This window comes from Triticum urartu, chromosome 5A (assembly GCF_056163025.1).
Source record: "Triticum urartu cultivar PI428250 chromosome 5A, HENAU_Tu73, whole genome shotgun sequence".
In the NCBI taxonomy this organism is placed as follows: Eukaryota; Viridiplantae; Streptophyta; class Magnoliopsida; order Poales; family Poaceae; genus Triticum; species Triticum urartu.
Window position 1 is genome coordinate 373,108,370 of NC_141877.1, and position 20,732 is coordinate 373,129,101.

Consider the following 20,732-nt stretch of genomic DNA (forward strand, 5'->3'; position numbering starts at 1 on the left):
AACGGAGGGAGTATCTTATAACATCCAATATACTCACATATTAGATGAATTAACATCTTATATTATGGGCTGGAAGGAGTTTAGTGCATTCTTACAAATGATTGGCTGATTAACTGCTGCTGTATCCAAGGGTTACAGTTAGTTTGAGCTAGTTCGGGCTCAAATAGCCCTAAAGTATATCTAAACACGAGGGCTAGTTTGATATAGTTGCATCTATAACCCACCCAAAAAAACTATCCAACCCAAGAGGTGTTAATTGGAACTAGTTCTCCTAGTGCATTTATTGTCAATCTAACCCCACCATCCAAACAACTCTTTGGATGGAGTTAGTTTAGAGTTAGTAATGAGCTAGAAACTAACTCTAACCTCTAGCTAAGTTGAGTATCCAAACAGGGCTGTGTTATTGTTGTTGTTTTTGTTGTTGTTGTTGTTGTTGGTGTTGTTGTTGGTGTTGTTGTTGTTGTTGTTGTTGTTGGTGGTGGTGGTGGTGGTGGTGGTGTTGTTGTTGTTGTTGTTGGTGGTGGTGGTGTTGCTGTTGTTGTTGTTGTTGTTGTTGTTGTTGTTGTTGTTGTTGCTGTTGGTGTTGCTGTTGGTGTTGCTGTTGCTGTTGCTGTTGCTGTTGCTGCTGCTCTTCTATGTATATCTAGACATCATTAGAACATTAATGTAACACTCTTCCTTGTTGCTATGTAGCCTAGGATTGCATATTTAGACATTAAGTACAGTGCATGTTGCTATGTAGCCTTAGATATATTACATATGGCTCTAGTTAACCTAACGATAAATGGGTTGCAGATATATTCAGTTAAAAGTTCGATTCACCGATTAGTCCCTTATCAGCCGCCGGCCTATATGGTACCAGCTACCGATATCCTGAACAGTGAGCAGATATAAGGCATGGGATGAAACTAACCTCAATGGAAAACAACAGTCGTTCCCAAAATTGTCCTGTGTAGGTACATCAAGAAGCATGTTAAGCACAACAGTTCATAATTGCACATATAGAACATCATGTTGTGAATAACTGGAATAAACAAGGCATACTACGAACAACCAAAGATAGCATTTGAAAATGGACATATGCTAACTACAAACAACCGAACAATCAAAAAACTTTAAAAGAGGCATATGCTAGCTATAACAGGCTTAACAACAAGCAAATATATGCACTCCTATCGGTATGTTTAAAACTGGATTGATAAAATGTACTGCACATTAAATAATTGCACATATAGAGCATCACATTATGAACAACTTAAATAAACAAGGAATATGCCAGATATATCAATTAAAACTGGACATATTCTCATTACACTACAAATGGGACTCAACAAAACAAATCATGGGTTCCCCCCTGTGAAGAGGCACGGCAAAACAAATCATGGGTTTCCTCACTTGTCACAGATGGGCTCGTTCCCGTGGGAAGAGCACGGACCCTGGATGCGCTCCATGTTGTCGCAGATGGGCTCCTTCCCCTTGGAAGAGCACGGCTGTAGGGTGCCCTCCCTGATGTCGCAGACGGGCGCTTTCCCCTTAGAAGAGCAGATGGGCTATTTCCCCTTGGAAGAGTCAGAGAGGGTGCCCTCCTCATGGTCGCCATCGATGAGGTCTGACTTGGAAGTTGTGGATCCCAAGCCAACGTCGCAGATCGTGTCCTTCAGAAATGAGAAAAGGGGCTCGATGACGATGTGGAATGGCAAATTGTTGACAGCGAGCGAGAGGAGATCAGCAGCGGGGCCATGGATGAGATAGATGGCGGTTGAACCCGAGGGGTTGGGGTGGGACACTTAACCTGTGACATAGCCTGCCTCAGGCTGTCGTTGTCGATGACCTTGATGTCGTAGCCGGCGGACGAGACATGCCTGCATACTATAGCCCGCTGCTTGAGTGCCTACTGTTGGGGAACACAGTAATTTCAAAAAAAAATCCTATGCCCACGCAAGATCATGGTGATGCATAGCACCGGGAGGGAAGAGTGTCGTCCACATACCCTCGTAGACCGTAAGCGGAAGCGTTATGACAATGCGGTTGATGTAGTCGTACGTCTTCACGATCGACCAATCCTAATACCAAACGTATGGCACCTCCATGATCTGCACACGTTCATCTCGGTGACGTCCCATGAACTCACGATCTAGTAGAGCTTCGAGGGAGAGTTTTGTCAGCATGACAGCATGATGACGGTAATGATGATGTTACCGGAACAGGGCTTCGCCTAAGCACCGCTACGATATAACCGAGGTGGATTATGGTGGAGGGGGGCACCGCACACGACTAAAAGATCAATGATCAACTTGTGTGTCCAGGGGGTGCCCCCCTGCCCCCATATATAAAGGAGCAAGGGGGAGGCCGGCCGACCCTAGGAGGGCGCGCCAAGAGGAGGAGTCCTCCTCCTAGTGAGTAGGACTCCCCTTTCCTAATCCCACTAGGAGGGGGAAGGAAGGAGTGGGAGAGGGGAAAACCAAGGGGGGCGCCGCCCCCCTTCCTTGTCCTATTCGGACTCAAGGGGAGGGGGCGCGCGGCCTGCCCTGGCCGACCCCTCTCTCTCTCTCCACTAGGGCCCATTAAGGCCCATTAGTCCTCGTGGGGTTCCGGTAACCCCTACGACACTCCGGTTTTCTCCGAGATCATCTGAAACCCTTCCGGTGTCCGAATGTAGCCGTCCAATATATAAATCTTTATGTCTCGACCATTTCGAGACTCCTCGTCATATCCGTAATCACATCCGGGACTCCGAACTACCTTTGGTACATAAAAACACATAAACTTATAATACCGATCGTCACCGAACGTTAAGCGTGCGGACCCTACGGGTTCGAGAACTATGTAGACATGACCGAGACACGTCTCCGGTCAATAACCAATAGCAGAACCTGGATGCTCATATTGGTTCCTACATATTCTACGTAGATCTTTATCGGTTAAACAGCATAACAACATACATTATTCCCTTTGTCATCGGTATGTTACTTGCCCGAGATTCGATCGTCGGTATCTCAATACCTAGTTCAATCTCGTCACTGGCAAGTCTCTTTACTCATTCTGTAATACATCATCCCGCAACTAACTCATTAGTTGCATTTCTTGCAAGGATTATAGTGATATGCATTACCGAGAGGGCCCAGAGATACCTCTCCGACAATCGGAGTGACAAATCCTAATCTTGATCTATGCCAACTCAACAAGTACCATTGGAGACACCTATAGAGCACCTTTATAATCACCCAGTTACGTTGTGACGTTTGGTAGCACACAAAGTGTTCCTCTGGTATTCGGGAGTTGCATAATCTCATAGTCATAGGAACATGTATAAGTCATGAAGAACGCAATAGCAATATACTAAATGATCAAATGGTAAGCTAATGGAATGGGTCAAGTCAATCACATCATTCTGTAATGATGTGATCCCATTAATCAAATAACTACTCATGTCTATGGTTAGGAAACTTTAACCATCTTTGATTCAACGAGCTAGTCAAGTAGAGGCATACTAGTGACGCTTTGTTTGTCTATGTATTCACACATGTACTAAGTTTCTGGTTAATACAATTCTAGCATGAATAATAAACATTTATCATGATATAAGGACATATAAATAACAACTTTATTGTTGCCTCTAGGGCATATTTCCTTCAGTCTCCCACTTGCACTAGAGTCAATAATGTAGATTACACAGTAATGATTCTAACACCCATGGAGTCTTGGCGCTGATCATGTTTTGCTTGTGAGAGAGGCTTAGTCAACGGGTCTGCAATATTCAGATCCGTATGTATCTTGCAAAATTCTATGTCTCCCTCCTTGACTTGATCGCGGATGGAATTGAAGCGTCTCTTGGTGTGGTTGGTTCTCTTGTGAAATCTGGATTCCTTTGCCAAGGCAATTGCACGAGTATTGTCAGAAAATATTTTCATTGGACCCGATGCACTAGGTATGAAACCTAGATCGGATATGAACTCCTTCATCCAGACTCCTTCATCCAGGCAAGAACCCTTTCTTTGCTTGATCCATTTTGAACTTCTTCAAAACTTTATTATGGTATGTGCTTTGTGAAAGTCCAATTAAGCGTCTTGATCTATCTCTATAGATCTTGATGCCCAATATATAAGCAGCTTCACCGAGGTCTTTCATTGAAAAACTCTTATTCAAATATCCTTTTATGCTATTCAGAAATTCTATATCATTTCCAATCAACAATATGTCATCCACACATAATATTAGAAAGTCTACAGAGCTCCCACTCACTTTCTTGTAAATACATGCTTCTCCAAAAGTCTGTATAAAACCATATGCCTTGATCACACTATCAAAACATTTATTCCAACTCTGAGATGCTTGCACCAGTCCATAAATGGATCGTTGGAGCTTACACACTTTCTTAGTATCCTTTGGATCGATAAAACCTTCAGGTTGCATCATATACAACTCCTCTTCCAGAAATCCATTCAGGAATGCAATCTTTACATCCATTTGCCAAATTTCATAATCGTAAAATGCGGCAATTGCTAACATGACTCGGACGGACATAAGCATCGCTATGGGTGAGAAAGTCTCATCGTAGTCAACTCCTTGAACTTGTCGAAAACCTTTCGCAACAAGTCGAGCTTTGTAGACAGTAACATTACCGTCAGCGCCAGTCTTCTTCTTGAAGATCCATTTATTCTCGATGGCTTGCCGATCATTGGGCAAGTCAACCAAATTCCACACTTTGTTCTCATACATGGATGCCATCTCAGATTTCATGGCTTCAAGCCATTTTGCGGAATCTGGGCTCATCATCGCTTCCTCGTAGTTCATAGGTTCGTCATGGTCAAGTAACATGACCTCCAGAACAGGATTACCGTACCACTCTGGTGCGGATCTTACTCTGATTGACCTACGAGGTTCGGTAGTAACTTGATCTGAAGTTACATGATCATTATCATTATCTTCCTCACTAATTGGTGTAGAAGTCACATGAATAGATTTTTGTGATGAACTACTTCCCAGTAAGGGAGCAGGTACAATTACCTCATCAAGTTCTACTTTCCTCCCACTCACTTCTTTCGAGAGAAACTCCTTGTCTAGAAAGGATCCATTCTTAGCAACGAATGTCTTGCCTTCGGATCTGTGATAGAAGGTGTACCCAATAGTCTCCTTTAGGTATCCTATGAAGACACATTTCTCCGATTTGGGTTCGAGCTTATCAGGTTGAAGTTTTTTCACATAAGCATCGTAGCCTCAAACTTTAAGAAACGACAACTTTGGTTTCTTGCCAAACCACATTTCATAAGGCGGCGTCTCAACGGATTTAGATGGTGCCCTATTTAACATGAATGCAGTCGTCTCTAAAGCATAACCCCAAAACGATAGCGGTAAATCAGTAAGAGACATCATAGATCGCACCATATCTAGTAAAGTACGATTACAACATTCAGACACACCATTACGCTGTGGTGTTCCAGGTGGCGTGGGTCGCGAAACTATTCCGCATTGTTTCAAATGAAGACCAAACTCGTAACTCCAATATTCTCCTCCACGATCAGATCGTAGAAACTTTATTTTCTTGTTGCGATGATTTTCCACTTCACTCTAAAATTCTTTGAACTTTTCAAATGTTTCAGACTTATGTTTCATCAAGTAGATATACCCACATCTGCTTAAATCATCTGTGAAGGTGAGAAAATAACGATACCCGCCGCGAGCCTCTATATTCATCGGACCACATACATCAGCATGTATGATTTCCAACAAATCTGTTGCTCGCTCCATTGTTCCGGAGAACGGTGTTTTAGTCATTTTGCCCATGAGGCATGGTTCACAAGTACCAAGTGATTCATAATCAAGTGATTCCAAAAGTCCATCAGAATGGAGTTTCTTCATGCGCTTTACACCAATATGACCTAAACGGCAGTGCCACAAATAAGTTGCACTATCATTATCAACTCTGCATCTTTTGGCTTCAATATTATGAATATGTGTATCACTACTATTGAGATTCATCAAAAATAAACCACTCTTCAAGGGTGCATGGCCATAAAAGATATTACTCATATAAATAGAACAACCATTATTCTCAGATTTAAATGAATAACCGTCTCGCATCAAACAAGATCCAGATATAATGTTCATGCTCAACGCTGGCACCAAATAACAATTATTCAGGTCTAATACTAACCCCGAAGGTATATGTAGAGGTAGCGTGCCGACCGCGATCACATCGACTTTGGAACTATTTCCCACGCGCATCGTCACCTCGTCCTTAGCCAATCTTCACTCAATCCGTAGTCCCTGTTTTGCATTGCAGATATTAGCAACAGAACTAGTATCAAATACCCAGGTGCTACTGCGAGCATTAGTAAGGTACACATCAATAACAAGTATATCACATATACCTTTGTTCACCTTGCCATCCTTCTTATCCGCCAAATACTTGGGGCAGTTCCGCTTCCAGTGACCAGTCCCTTTGCAGTAGAAGCACTCAGTCTCAGGCTTAGGTCCAGACTTGGGCTTCTTTACTTGAGCAGCAACTTGCTTGTCGTTCTTCTTGAAGTTCCCCTTCTTACCTTTACCCTTTTTCTTGAAACTGGTGTTCTTGTTGACCATCAACACTTGATGCTCCTTCTTGATTTCTACCTCCGCAACTTTTAGCATCGTGAAGAGCTCGGGAATAGTCTTATCCATCCCTTGCATATTATAGTTCATCACGAAGATCTTGTAGCTTGGTGGCAGTGATTGAAGAATTGTGTCAATGACACTATCATCCGGAATATTAACTCCCAGTTGAATCAAGTGATTGCAGTACCCAGACATTCTGAGTATATGTTCACTGACAGAACTATTCTCCTCCATTTTGTAGCTGTAGAACTTATTGGAGACTTCATATCTCTCAATACGAGCATTTGCTTGAAATATTAACTTCAACTCCTCGAACATCTCATATGCTCCATGACGTTCGAAACATCGTTGAAGTCCAGGTTGTATGCCATAAAGCATGTCACACTGAACTATCGAGTAGTCATCAACACGCGACTGCCAGGCATTCACAATGTCTGCAGTTGCCAGCGTAGGTGGTACACCTAGCGGTGCTTCCAGGACGTAATTCTTCTGTGCAGCAATGAGGATAATCCTCAAGTTACGGACCCAGTCCATGTAATTGCTACCATCATCTTTCAACTTTGCTTTCTCAAGTAACACATTAAAATTTAATGGAACAACAACACGTGCCATCTATCTACAACAACATAGACATGCAAAATACTACCAGGTACTAAGTTCATGAGAAATTAAGGTTCAATTAATCAAATTACTCAATAACTCCCACTTAGACAGACATCCCTCTAATAATCTAAGTGATCACGTGATCCATATCTACTAAACCATGTCCGATCATCACGTGAGATGGAGTAGTTTTCAATGGTGAACATCACTATGTTGATCATATCTACTATATGATTCACACTCAACCTTTCGGTCTCCAGTGTTCTGAGGCCATATCTGCATATGCTAGGATCGTCAAGTTTAACCCGAGTATTCTACGTGTGCAAAAACTGGCTTGCACCCGTTATATGTGAACGTAGAGCTTATCACACCCAATCATCACGTGGTGTCTCGGCACGACGAACTTTCGCAACGGTGCATACTCAGGGAGAACACTTATACCTTGAAATTTAGTGAGAGATCATCTTATAATGCTACCATCGATCTAAGCAAAATAAGATGCATAAAAGATAAACATCACATGCAATCAATATAAGTGATACGATATGGCCATCATCATCTTGTGCCTTTGATCTCCATCTCCAAAGCACCGTCATGATCACCATCATCATCGGCTTGACACCTTGATCTCCATCGAAGCATCGTCCTCGTCACGCCAACTATTGCCTCTACGACTTTTGCTACCACTTAGTGATAAAGTAAAGCAATTACATGGCGATTGCATTTCATACAATAAAGCGACAACCATATGGCTCTTGCCAGTTGCCGATAACTGTGTTACAAAACATGATCATCTCATACAATAAAATTTAGCATCATGTCTTGACCATATCACATCACAACATGCCTTGCAAAAACAAGTTAGACGTCCTCTACTTTGTTGTTGCAAGTTTTACGTGGCTGCTACGGGCTGAGCAAGAACCGTTCTTACCTACGCATCAAAAAACCACAATGCCATATAGTGATTACTTTTTGATCTTCAGAAAGAACCCTGTTCATTGAATCCGATTCAACTAAAGCTGGAGAAACATACACCAACTAGCCACCTGTGTGCGAAGCACGTCGGTAGAACCAGTCTCGCGTAAGCGTACGCGTAATGTCGGTCTGGGCCGCTTCATCCAACAATGCTACGGAATCAAGAATCAACTAGTGACGGCAAGCAATATGTATATACCCACGCCCACAACTCCTTTGTGTTCTACTCATGCATATGACATCTACGCATAAACCTGGCTCGGATGCCACTGTTGGGGAACGCAGTAATTTCAAAAAAATTCCTACGCGCACGCAAGATCATGGTGATGCATAGCAACGAGAGGGAAGAGTGTCGTCCACGTACCCTCATAATCCGTAAGTGGAAGCATTATGACAACGCGGTTGATGTAGTCGTACGTCTTCACGATCGACCAATCCTAGTACCGAACATACGACACCTCCGCGATCTGCACACGTTTAGCTCGGTGACATCCCGCGAACTCGCGATCCAGTAGAGCTTCGAGGGAGAGTTTCGTCATCACGACGGCGTGATGACGGTAATGATGATGCTACCGGAACAGGGCTTCGCCTCAGCACCGCTACGATATAACCGAGGTGGATTATGGTGGAGGGGGGCACCGCACACGGCTAAAAGATCAATGATCAACTTGTGTGTCCATGGGGTGCTCCTGCCCCCGTATATAAAAGAGCAAGGGGGGGAGGCCGGCCGGCCCTAGGAGGGCGCGCCAAGAGGAGGAGTCCTCCTCCTAGTGGGAGTAGGACTCCCCTTTCCTAATCCCACTAGGAGGGGGAAGGAAGGAGTGGGAGAGGGGAAAACCAAGGGGGGCGCCGCCCCCCCTTCCTTGTCCTATTCGGACTCAAGGGGAGGGGGCGCACGGCCTGCCCTGGCCGGCCCCTCTCTCTCCCCACTAGGGCCCATTAAGGCCCATTAGTCCTCGTGGGGTTCCGGTAACCCCTCCGACACTCCGGTTTTCTCCGAGATCATCCGAAACCCTTCCGGTGTCCGAATGTAGCCGTCCAATATATCAATCTTCATGTCTCGACCATTTCGAGACTCCTCGTCATATCCGTAATCACATCCGGGACTCCGAACTACCTTAGGTACATCAAAACACATAAACTCATAATACCAATCGTCACCGAACGTTAAGCATGCGGGCCCTACGGGTTCGAGAACTATGTAGACATGACCGAGACTCATCTCCGGTCAATAACCAATACCAGAACCTAGATGCTCATATTGGTTCCTACATATTCTACATAGATCTTTATCGGTCAAACCGCATAACAACATACATTGTTCCCTTTGTCATCGGTATGTTACTTGCCCGAGATTCGATCGTCGGTATCTCAATACCTAGTTCAATCTCGTCACCGGCAAGTTTCTTTACTCGTTCCATAATACATCATCCCGCAACTAACTCATTAGTTGCATTTCTTGCAAGGCTTATAGTGATGTGCATTACCGAGAGGGCCCAGAGACACCTCTCCGACTATCGGAGTGACAAATCCTAATCTTGATCTATGCCAACTCAACAAGTACCATTGGAGACACCTATAGAGCACTTTTATAACCACCCAGTTATGTTGTGACGTTTGGTAGCACACAAAGTGTTCCTCCAGTATTCGGGAGTTGCATAATCTCATAGTCATAGGAACATGTATAAGTCATGAAGAACGCAATAGTAATATACTAAACGATCAAATGGTAAGCTAACGGAATGGGTCAAGTCAATCACATCATTCTATAATGATGTGATCCCGTTAATCAAATAACAAATCATGTCTATGGTTAGGAAACTTTAACCATCTTTGATTCAACGAGCTAGTCAAGTAGAGGCATACTAGTGACACTTTGGTTGTCTATGTATTCACACATGTACTAAGTTTCCGGTTAATACAATTCTAGCATGAATAATAAACATTTATCATGATATAAGGAAATATAAATAACAACTTTATTATTGCCTCCAGGGCATATTTCCTTCACCTGCCGCCAGTAACGGTCGTCAGCTTCCTCGGCGACGTCGGGCGAAGAGACCACTATACACCTCTTTTGGGCCAGTCGCTCCTCGAGCTCTACGGGAAGCGTAGCCAGGATTAGGCTGCTACGCTCTGGAGTGGGGGATGGGGATGGGGATGGGGGTCTGTCAGAAAGGGGGCATTTGGCAGGCGTCATCTAAGAAACTCAGGGCGGCCTGGTATGGAGATCGGTGGGTAAGCTGCACGGGCAAACCGGAAGATGTTGACTATGGAGGCCTTGCGGCGGCGGTAGCGGCGGCGACGGGGACCTTGCTAGGGTTTCAAGCGAGGGAGGGGGTGTGTGTGCGCACGCCCGAGGAAGTTTTGGTGTGTGTGTGTGTGGAGGGGAGGGGTGTTTGAGGAAATGACGCGGGCACCGAAAATTTTACTACGTGGGAGTCAAACGCGGGATTGAAATGCCGGGCTATTGAAAATTTTGATGATAGTGCATCGCACACAGTCCGGAGATAACAATCGTGTGTTATGAAACAGAAAAACCCTCGAGGCGGGCAGATATTTTCTAGGGATGTAGGCGGGATTGGGAACAAGAAACATCGCAGACGGTCCGGAGATAACAACCGTGTGTTATGAAAGAGAAAAACCCTCGAGGCGGGCAGATATTTTTGAGAGGGGGAGCCTCATGGAGCCCAATGTACTGTGCGGATGTGTGTGTGTGACAGGTGCACTGGCGTGGCACACAGTTAGTTTGAGTGAACCGTGTCTGTTGCGTCATCCGACTTATCTAATGTTCGTAAATTTGGCGAAAAATGACGCGGCAGAGGGTTAGAACACAAACACACTTGCATGTGGACCAAATTTATGTATCAAAAGGGTGGTTTGATTTTCAAATACCAAATGAAACTTCGATGTGGCACCTCTCTCGCAAAGTGCACTGTATTGCTTGCCCCCACGCCCCTCATGTCGGCACAAAGGGAATTCTAAGCTATGAATGCATGCCCCCTCCCCCAACTGAGGTTCACCCAGCAAAGTGCAAAGTAGCTAGCAGCCCCACTCCTCCCTCGTATTGGCACGAAGGGAATCCTAAGCTATGAATACATGCCCCCAACCAAGGTTCATTCACTTAGCAAAGTGTGAAGTAGCTAGCAGCCCCCCTCCCCCCTTCCTCGTGTCGGCATGAAGGGAATCCTAAGCTATGAATGCATGCCCCCCAACCGAGGTTCACCCTAGCAAAGTGTGAAGTTGCTAGCAGCCCCCCTCCCTCGTGTCAGCATGAAGGGAATCCTAAGCTATGAATGCATGTCCCCCACCCGAGGTTCACCCTAGCAAAGTGCGAAGTAGCTAGCAGCCCCCTCCCTCGTGTTGACACGAAGGGAATCCTAAGCTATTAATGCATGCCCCCCAACCGAGGTTCACCTAGCAAAGTGCGAAGTAGTTAGCAGCCCCCCTCCCTCATGTCGGCACGAAGGGATTACTAAGCTATGAATGCATGCCCCCCAAATGAGGTTCACCTAGCAAAGTGCGAAGTAGCTAGCAACCCCCCTCCCTCATGTCGGCATGAAGAGAATCCTTAGCTATGAATGCATGGCCCCCCAACACTACTAGAAAAAGGCTTATCCCCAATATCTCTACTAGTGGCACACCATGATGGTGGTGCGCCATTGCTATATAGCAGTGGCGCACCAGAATCAGTTGCGCCATTGCTATGTTTCTACTAATGGCGCACCACATGAGCAGTGCGCCATTGCTATTTTTTGGTCCACCCCCCACCAGACATAGCAATGGCGCACCACACCTAGGTGCGCCACTGCTATGCTACATAGCAATGGCGCACCAATGTGTGGTGCGCCATTTCTATGTCTGGTGGGGGTGTGCCTGTGTGTGTGTGTGTGTGAGGTTAGTAATGGCGCACCTTCCCTGGTGCGCCATTGCTAGGGTTAGCAATGGCGAACCAGGGAGGGTGCGTGTAACGCCCCGAGACCGATGTGCCAGGTGTCCCTCAGTTATTCGCTGTCGTTGTCATGTCATTTGCTTGCGTGTCGCATCTTGTCATGTCATCATGTGCATTGCATCATCATGTTTTCGAAACTTGCATATGTCCCAGCGCTCCCCCATGTCCCTCCTCGATCCTGAGCGTAGTCACCTGCAAGGCCACTGCCACCTTACCTCTCTTCTCCTCGCTGATGGCTCCGCCCGTGCCAGAGCACGCGAACTGCAGCAGCAACCGAGGCCCCCTACTCCTGCCTCCTCCTCGTCGTCCAGCAGCAACAGCGGAGCCGTTGCCAGGCCAGCCCCTCGGGCCCCTCTCCTTTTTCCCTTCTCCCTGGCATCATCTCCTCCTTCTCTCTCTCTAATTCCTCCATGGCCATCATCGCAGGTGACTGAGCCCCTGACTTCCTCGCCGGAGAGATTCGTCCCCGCCATGGAGCCTTGCAGCAGATGCTCGCCGTTGCCGCAGCTCGCCCCGCTGTCTAGCCGTCGGGCCCACTTCACCGCTGTCCAGATTCGCTCCGTGCCGCCCGTTCCAGACCTTCTTCGTCGCCCCGCCAAGTCCCTGCACCCGCGACGCCCACTCGCTCCTCTACTTCGTGCAACAGGACGAGCGCCGCCCTCGTTGACTCGATCCGGTGATGGACGAGCACCACGGCCCGTCTCTCCTCGGCCTCGTCCTGCCCCGCATCTCCGGCGCCAAGGCCTAGCCGCCCGCACTACACATCGGCCCGCTGCTTCCCTACAGATCCAGCTTGCCCCACCACTGCGTTGACTGGGAGTCAGCCCATGGTGAGGACATGCCCATCCCTCTCCTTTTGCACCATTCGCCCATGTGCAGTTTCGGCCCATAGAAATTTTTTCCCAGATCTGCGATTTAACAATTGTTCCCAGGATTTGCAGTTTTAGCAGAAAAACCCCTAGACTTCATGCATTTAATAACTTCACAACCGTGCATCGGATCTAAATAAATTATATATGAAACTTGCTTAGTTTTTTATCTAGTTTCATATTATGCCATTTTCATCCATGTTTAACATGTTTAAAATGTTGTTTGATTAATTTTTGCTCCATGTCATGTTAAAATGCTTTAATTCATAACTAAATAACCGTAACTCGGAATTTAATAATCTTTATATGTAAATGGGGTGGAAAAATGCCTAGTTTAACATGGTGTACTCGCTTTGCATGTTTAACAACCCTAAAATTATGTTTAGGGCAGCACAGTACCAAACCTAATATATGCATATGAGGAGTTTCCGGACTTGTTGTTTTGTTGTCCCGGCCTCATTTAAACTTGCCTAGATTAGATAGTTTCTTCATGTTTCACCTCTTGCCATGCTAACAACATTTAATCTTGTTGGGTACATAAGCGAGAGATAACTAAATAAGTCACGTGGTGTTTCGTCAATATGCAACTCGTTGCATATTGAGCTCCACTTAATTTGTAGGATTGCTTGTGCTCTTTTGCCATGCCATGCTTCATTAAACCGGACATGCATCATACTTTGTTGTGCATCATGCCATGCTTATGTCGTGGTTGTTTACTATGTTGTGTGCTTCTTTCCGGTGTTGCTTCTTCGGGTTGGTTCCGTTAACGTCGCGTTGTGAGGAACCGTTCGTCTATGTTCGTTTGCCTTCTTCATGGACTCGTTCTTCTTCCTTGCGGGATTTCAGGCAAGATGACCATACCCTCGAAATCACTTCTATCTTTGCTTGCTAGTTGCTCGCTCTTTTGCTATGCCTATGCTGCGATACCTACCACTTGCTTATCATGCCTCCCATATTGTTGAACCAAGCCTCTAACCCACCTTGTCCTAGCAAACCGTTGTTTGGCTATGTTACCTCTTTGCTCAGCCCCTCTTATAGCGTTGTTAGTTGCATGTGAAGATTGAAGTTTGTTCCTTGTTGGAACATGGAGATGTTGTTCCTTGTTGGAACATGTTTACTTGTTGGGATATCACAATATATCTTATTTAATTAATGCATCTATATACTTGGTAAAGGGTGGAAGGCTCGGCCTTATGCCTGGTGTTTTGTTCCACTCTTGCCGCCCTAGTTTCCGTCATATCGGTGTTATGTTCCCGGATTTGCGTTCCTTACACGGTTGGGCTATAATGGGAACCCCTTGATAGTTCGCCTTGAATAAAACTCTTCCAGCAATGCCCAACATTGGTTTTACCATTTGCCACCTAGCCTCTTTTTCCCTTGGGTTCCGCGGACTCAAGGGTCATCTTATTTAAACCCCCCCGGGCCAGTGCTCCTCTGGGTGTTGGTCCACCTCGTCAGCCGCCGGTGGCCACCAGGGGCAACTCTGGGCTGGCCTACCGGAAGTTTGGACAATCTGAGTGTGCCCTGAGAACGAGATATGTGCAGCTCCTATCGGGATTTGTCGGCACATTCGGGCGGTGTTGCTGGATTTGTTTTAACTTGTCGAAGTTGTCTTGTAGAACCGGGATGCCGAGTCTGATCGGAATGTCTCGGGAGAAGGTATATCCTTCGTTGACCGTGAGAGCTTGTCATGGGCTAAGTTGGGACACCCCTGCAGGGTTTTGAACTTTCGAAAGCCGTGCCCGCGGTTATGGGCAGATGGGAATTTGTTAATGTCCGGTTGTAGAAAACCTGAAGTTGACTTTAATTAAAATGCATCAACCGTGTGTGTAACCGTGACGGTCTCTTCTTGGTGGAGTCCGGGAAGTGAACACGGTGTTGGAGTTATGCTTGACGTAGGTTATTCTAGGATCACTTCTTGATCATAGTTGTTCGACCGTGCTTTTGCCTTCTCTTCTCGCACTCTTTTGCCAATAGGTTAGCCACCATATATGCTAGTCTCTTATTGCAGCTCCACCTCATACCTTTACCTTACCCATAAGCTTAAATAGTCTTGATCGTGAGGGTGTGAGATTGCTGAGTCCCCGTGACTCACAGTTATTTCCAAAACCAGCTTACAGGTGCCGTTGAACCGTGCAGATGGCGCAACCAAGCTCAAGGAGGAGCTCGATGAAGATCTTGCCCTTTGTGTTGTTTCGTTCTAGTTGATCAGTAGTGGAGCCCAGTTGGGGTCGATCGGGGATCTGTGTAGCATTTGGGGTAGTCTTCTTTTATTTTGGTTCTGTAGTCGGACCTTGATTGTATTTGGATCTTGTAATGCTTTATTCATGTAATTGTGTGAAGTGGCGAGTGTAAGCCAACTATGTATCTCTTTCCCTTATGTATTACATGGGTTGTGTGAAGATTACCTCACTTGCGACATTGCTTTCAATGCGGTTATGCCTCTAAGTCGTGCTTCGACACGTGGGAGATAGAGCCGCATCGAGGGCGCTACAAGTTGGTATCAGAGCCTTCCCCGACCTTAGGAGCCCCCACTGCTTGATCGAATTAGCTAACGTGTTGAGTCTAGAAAAATGTTTTGAGTCATTTAGGAATTATATATCGGAGATTTTAGGAATTCTTTTTATTCCCCAGTCCCTTCATCACTCTGTTAAGGCATCCTGACGTAGAGTTTTGACTCTTCTCTTCTCAAATTTCACTAAAAAAAATTTAGGATCACACGGGTATCTTGGAATCGTTCCGATCGATTTGTGACAAGAACATTGTTCTTGGTGCCTCCTGTCATTTAGGGGTTGTGGCAGTGTCCCGGGGAGTTGAGCTCCGAGGTGTTGTCGTCACAATTTTATCGTTGCAGTTCTAGAATACCTGAGTTTAGTTTCGCCGACATCGAAAATCTCTTTTATGCAGTTGTTGGTGAGATAACCTCGACACCACCCAGTACTGGGGCGGGAGTTCGGGAGTATTGCCATAACTCGTATAACGGATGCTTTTCAAAGGTCGAGGTAGATGATTTCCGAAGGTTTCTTGGTTGTGTGTTGAAGGATGGATACAGCTGGATGTAGGATTTGTTAGTTTTGGGTGAGATATTATGCTTCCCCTGTATCCCCAACACCTGATTGCATAACCGGAAAGTTTCGGGAGTTTATAAGTGGGAATTCAAGTAGCTCTTAGGATATCTTTCCGACAGATGTATGATATGAAATTGGGGTTCGACGTCTAGTGGTCCGCCTATCCACGGTTGGTTTTACAATGGTCTCGTTGTGTCTTAAAGAGTCCTTGGCTATGCCTACTCGGGGACGCTTCGTATGTCATGTGCACTGCCTTGTACATGATGGTGTTGTACGATCGAGCCCGTGTAGGCCCCACCATGAAAACTTTGGACGAAATCTCTATCATATGTTTGTTCCGGCTTCTTCTGCAAGCCAATCCTTTGTTTTGTTTTTGAGTTGTGGTATTCGAGTTGCTTCGAAGTCAAATGTTGATTCCATCCCTTGTCTAAGTGGTGTTCTCATATTCCTATGTGAATACTAATCCTTCTTGACAATCGAGATTGTCATGGCAATCCTTTTCAACCGTTGTGTCTCTCTTCAAGTGGACCCATTCAATTTCAACATTTGCAAGATTCAATTTCAGCTTTCTCAACAGTGTTCGTTTCATCCATCCCAAATTGTCTTTGTTTTCCCGCCCACCCACCCTTTTTCTTCAAGAACTAAGATTTCTTAATCAACTATCCATCTTATTCATGTGAAGCCTCTTCTTTCTTTTCAATCAATGTTCTTACCCGGTGATGCTCATGAAGATTTTAACGGAGTTTCTAGTTCACCATTATTCATTCTTTTTTTCTTCTCTGGTGGAACCAAGTCAAGCTTTGTGGATCATATCCTTTTTCCTCATTTCAAATACCTTTTTTCTTACCGGTGCACCTCTTTATCATTCACCTCTAGCTATTCAGTTGTTCCGGAGTGCTGAAGATATCTCGAAGATTCGTGTTTCCACTCTGCATTCGTTCAAGCTCTTTAGAGATGGGTATCTCATTCAAGCCATTTTATTCAACCGGTGCAATATCTCTTTTCAAGTAATCTTTTCAACAGTGTATCTTTTGAGTGGGCCCTAACCCACAAGTTTTTATAAGGATCTTACCTGACTCTTCTATTTTCCCGGAGCTATCCTAAATTCTTTTGAAGTTTGACGTAAGAATGAGTTATCATCAGTCATATGTATTTCTCCAAGATCTGTCAATTTTTTTCATCGTTGGCTCAACCTCTTCGCTTTTGATTCTTCCGGAGTGTCTAAATAATTCATGGTGGTGCTTCTCGTCGTCATTCTCAAAATTTGAAGACCGAAGAAGAGTTTTACCTCTATTTCTTGTCCGTTCTCTTCAGTATTCGTGATTCTAGCTTGTTTCCATCCTCTCATAATTTGTTTTGGTTGTGAGAATTCTTTTCATCCTTCTGGAGCAATTCAGGAGTCTTTTCAGTTTGATTTCATGGAGCCCATCATCTCAGAAAATTTATTCATCCTTAGCTTTCAGCTATCATTCTCCAAATCTTACCGGTGCATCATTAAAGTATTCTCTTATCAGTTTGTGATCTATTCATTCTCATATATCAAATTCCCTGAAGTATCTTCATTCATTCTCTAACTCTTCCCGGTGTTTCTTTATCTTTCCTTCGTTCATTTTCAATTATTACGGTGGTTCATTCAAGTTTCTCTTCTTTCATTTATCATATCAATTTATTTGTTATTTCTATCCTACCGGTGGTTCGTTGAAGACCTTCTCAAGTTGGCGCCATATCTATCCTAATCCTTTTCTTCGAGAATAAGTTGTATGCAATCCGTTTGCTCGTCATCAATTTAATTGGTGAAGGAGGAGCATAACATAATTCTTATTCTTGATTCACCTGAATGATTAATTCTTTATTCCAGAGGCTCATCAAATTCTCGGTTCGAGATGCTTTATCTATTCTTTTCCCGGAGTTCCAAGTTCTCTCAAATATTTCATCGCGAAGATCCATCTAATCATTGCAAGGATTCACCTTGTGTTTTCAACTTCTCCTTCCTTTCGTTTGATCATTCTGTTATTATCGGAGTTCTTCATGAAGATTCTACATGTTGGTTCATAAAGGATTTAATTCCGTCTAGAAGTTTTTCATTGAGATTCTTTTCTGAGGAGCTCATGCTTTCTTCATCTTGTAATCCGGAGTGCAATTGTTTCTCCCTTATCTTTTGAGGTGGTAATATATCATTCTTCATTCACAAGATTGAGATATTTAAACCCATCAATCTCGTCATTGGAGTTATCTGGGGTTATACTTTCACCTAAAGTTTTTCCCTAAGGATTGTTGCTATTTATGGTGCTTATAAATGACCCAAGTTCTTCTTTTATCCTTCCGGTGAATAAGTTTATTGTCTCCTTCTTGATATCAAGTCAATCTATTGTTCCGTTAGTGGCAGAATTTCACCTCATAGTTTTGAGAAGTTTTTCATAAGCCCACTACCAGCTTACTCTTTTCGTTGTTGGCTTTCCAACAATTCCGTTCGACCCTTCTCCTAAAAGATGCCTTGTCAAGCTCTTTGTGACAGAACTTGGAATTTTCTTCTCCATTCTTTTCTCTCAATTACCTATCTTCTGTTCTTTCGTTCCGGAGGCATTGTCATGTTGCTCTCTTCAACCCATCTTCTGAATTTTGAGTGCCCGCTGCTCAAGTTCTTTCATGTTATCAAGCCTTGCATCTCGTTTCAACCGGAGTACTTGCATGTACTTCTTGTTCGTTGCAACCTTTTTCTTATGTCTTCAACCTACAAGGTTCTAGTAATGTTCCTTGTTCCTCTTGTCTAACGGAGTGTTTTTCAACTTTGTGCATCTTCGTTGTTTTCTTCCGTTCAATTTGTCAACCTCTCGAGGTTCTTTGGTTTCACTCGTTTGTTAAAGAAGCAACTTAATTTTACCTCTTCTTTTTCTCTTCCATTTTCCCTCTGGTGCCATTCTAGATCTCGGGACGAGATCCTCTCGTGGTGGTGGAGTGTTGTAACGCCCCGAGACCGATGTTCCAGGTGTCCGTCAGTTATTCGCTGTCGTTGTCATGTCATTTGCTTGTGCGTCGCATCTTGTCATGTCATCATGTGCATTGCATCATCATGTTTTCGAAACTTGCATATGTCCCAGCGCTCCCCCATGTCCCTCCTCGATCCCAAGCGTAGTCACCTGCAAGGACACTGCCACCTTACCTCTCTTCTCCTCGCTGATGGCTCCGCCCGTGCCGGAGCACGCGAACTGCAGCAGCAACCGAGGCCCCCTGCTCCTGCCTCCTCCTCGTCGTCCAGCAGCAGCAGCGGAGCCGTTGCCAGGCCAGCCCCTCGCGCCCCTCTCCTTTTCCCTTCTCCCTGGCGTCATCTCCTCCTTCTCTCTCTCTAATTCCTCCATGGCCATCATCGTAGGTGACTGAGCCCCTGACTTCCTCGCCGGAGAGATTCGTCCCCGCCATGGAGCCTTGCAGCAGACGCTCGCCGTTGCCGCAGCTCGCCCCGCTGTCCAGCCGTCGGGCCCACTTCACCGCCGTCCAGATCCGCTCCGTGCCGCCCGTTCTAGACCTTCTTCGTCGCCCCGCCAAGTCCCTGCAGCCGCGACGCCCACTCGCTCCTCTGCTTCATGCAACAGGACGAGCGCCGCCCTCGTTGACTCGATCCGGTGATGGACGAGCGCCATGGCCTCGTCCTGCCCCGCATCTCCGGCGCCAAGGCCCAGCCACCCGCACTACACATCGGCCCGCTGCTTCCCTACAGATCCAGCCTGCCCCACCACTGCATTGACTGGGCCTCAACCCATGGTGAGGACACGCCCATCCCTCTCCTTTTGCACCGTTGGCCCATGTGCAGTTTCGGCCCATAGACATTTTTCCCCAGATCTGCGATTTAACAATTGTTCCCAGGATTTGCAGTTTTAGCAGAAAAACCCCTAGACTTCATGCATTTAATAACTTCACAACCGTGCTTCGGATCTAAATAAATTATATATGAAACTTGCTTAGTTTTTTAATCTAGTTTCATATTATGCCATTTTCATCCATGTTTAACATGTTTAAAATGTTGTTTGATTAATTTTTTCTCTATGTCATGTTAAAATGCTTTAATTCATAGCTAAATAACCGTAACTCGGAATTTAATAATCTTTATATGTAAATGGGGTGGAAAAATGCCTAGTTTAACATGGTGTACTCGCTTTGCATGTTTAACAACCCTAAAATTATGTTTAGGGCAGCACAGTACCAAACCTAATATATGCATATGAGGAGTTTCCGGACTTGTTGTTTTGTTGTCCCGGCCTCATTTAAACTTGCCTAGATTAGATAGTTTCTTCATGTTTCACCTCTTGCCATGCTAACAACATTTAATCTTGTTGGGTACATAAGCGAGAGAGAACTAAATAAGTCACGTGGTGTTTCGTCAATATGCAACTCGTTGCATATTGAGCTCCACTTAATTTGTAGGATTGCTTGTGTTCTTTTGCCATGCCATGCTTCATTAAACCGGACATGCATCATACTTGGTTGTGCATCATGCCATGCTTATGTCGTGGTTGTTTACTATGTTGTGTGCTTCTTTCCGGTGTTGCTTCTTCGGGTTGGTTCCGTTAACCTCGCGTTGTGAGGAACCGTTCGTCTATGTCCGTTTGTCTTCTTCATGGACTCGTTCTTCTTCCTTGCGGGATTTCAGGCAAGATGACCATACCCTCGAAATCA

At 45.1% G+C, this 20,732-nt stretch overlaps 1 protein-coding gene across 1 annotated transcript; it reads right to left on the bottom strand.

The window, feature by feature from the left end:
• Positions 1-1,184: 1,184 nt before the first annotated feature.
• On the bottom strand, positions 1,185-7,206 carry LOC147971434 (uncharacterized). Its single transcript, XM_087523971.1, has 3 exons — positions 6,313-7,206; positions 1,793-1,891; positions 1,185-1,208 (listed from the first exon to the last, which is right to left on the bottom strand). Exons 1-3 carry the CDS (start codon positions 7,204-7,206, stop codon positions 1,185-1,187), a joined length of 1,017 nt encoding a protein of 338 aa, XP_087380097.1.
• Between the last annotated feature and the right edge of the window lie 13,526 nt (positions 7,207-20,732).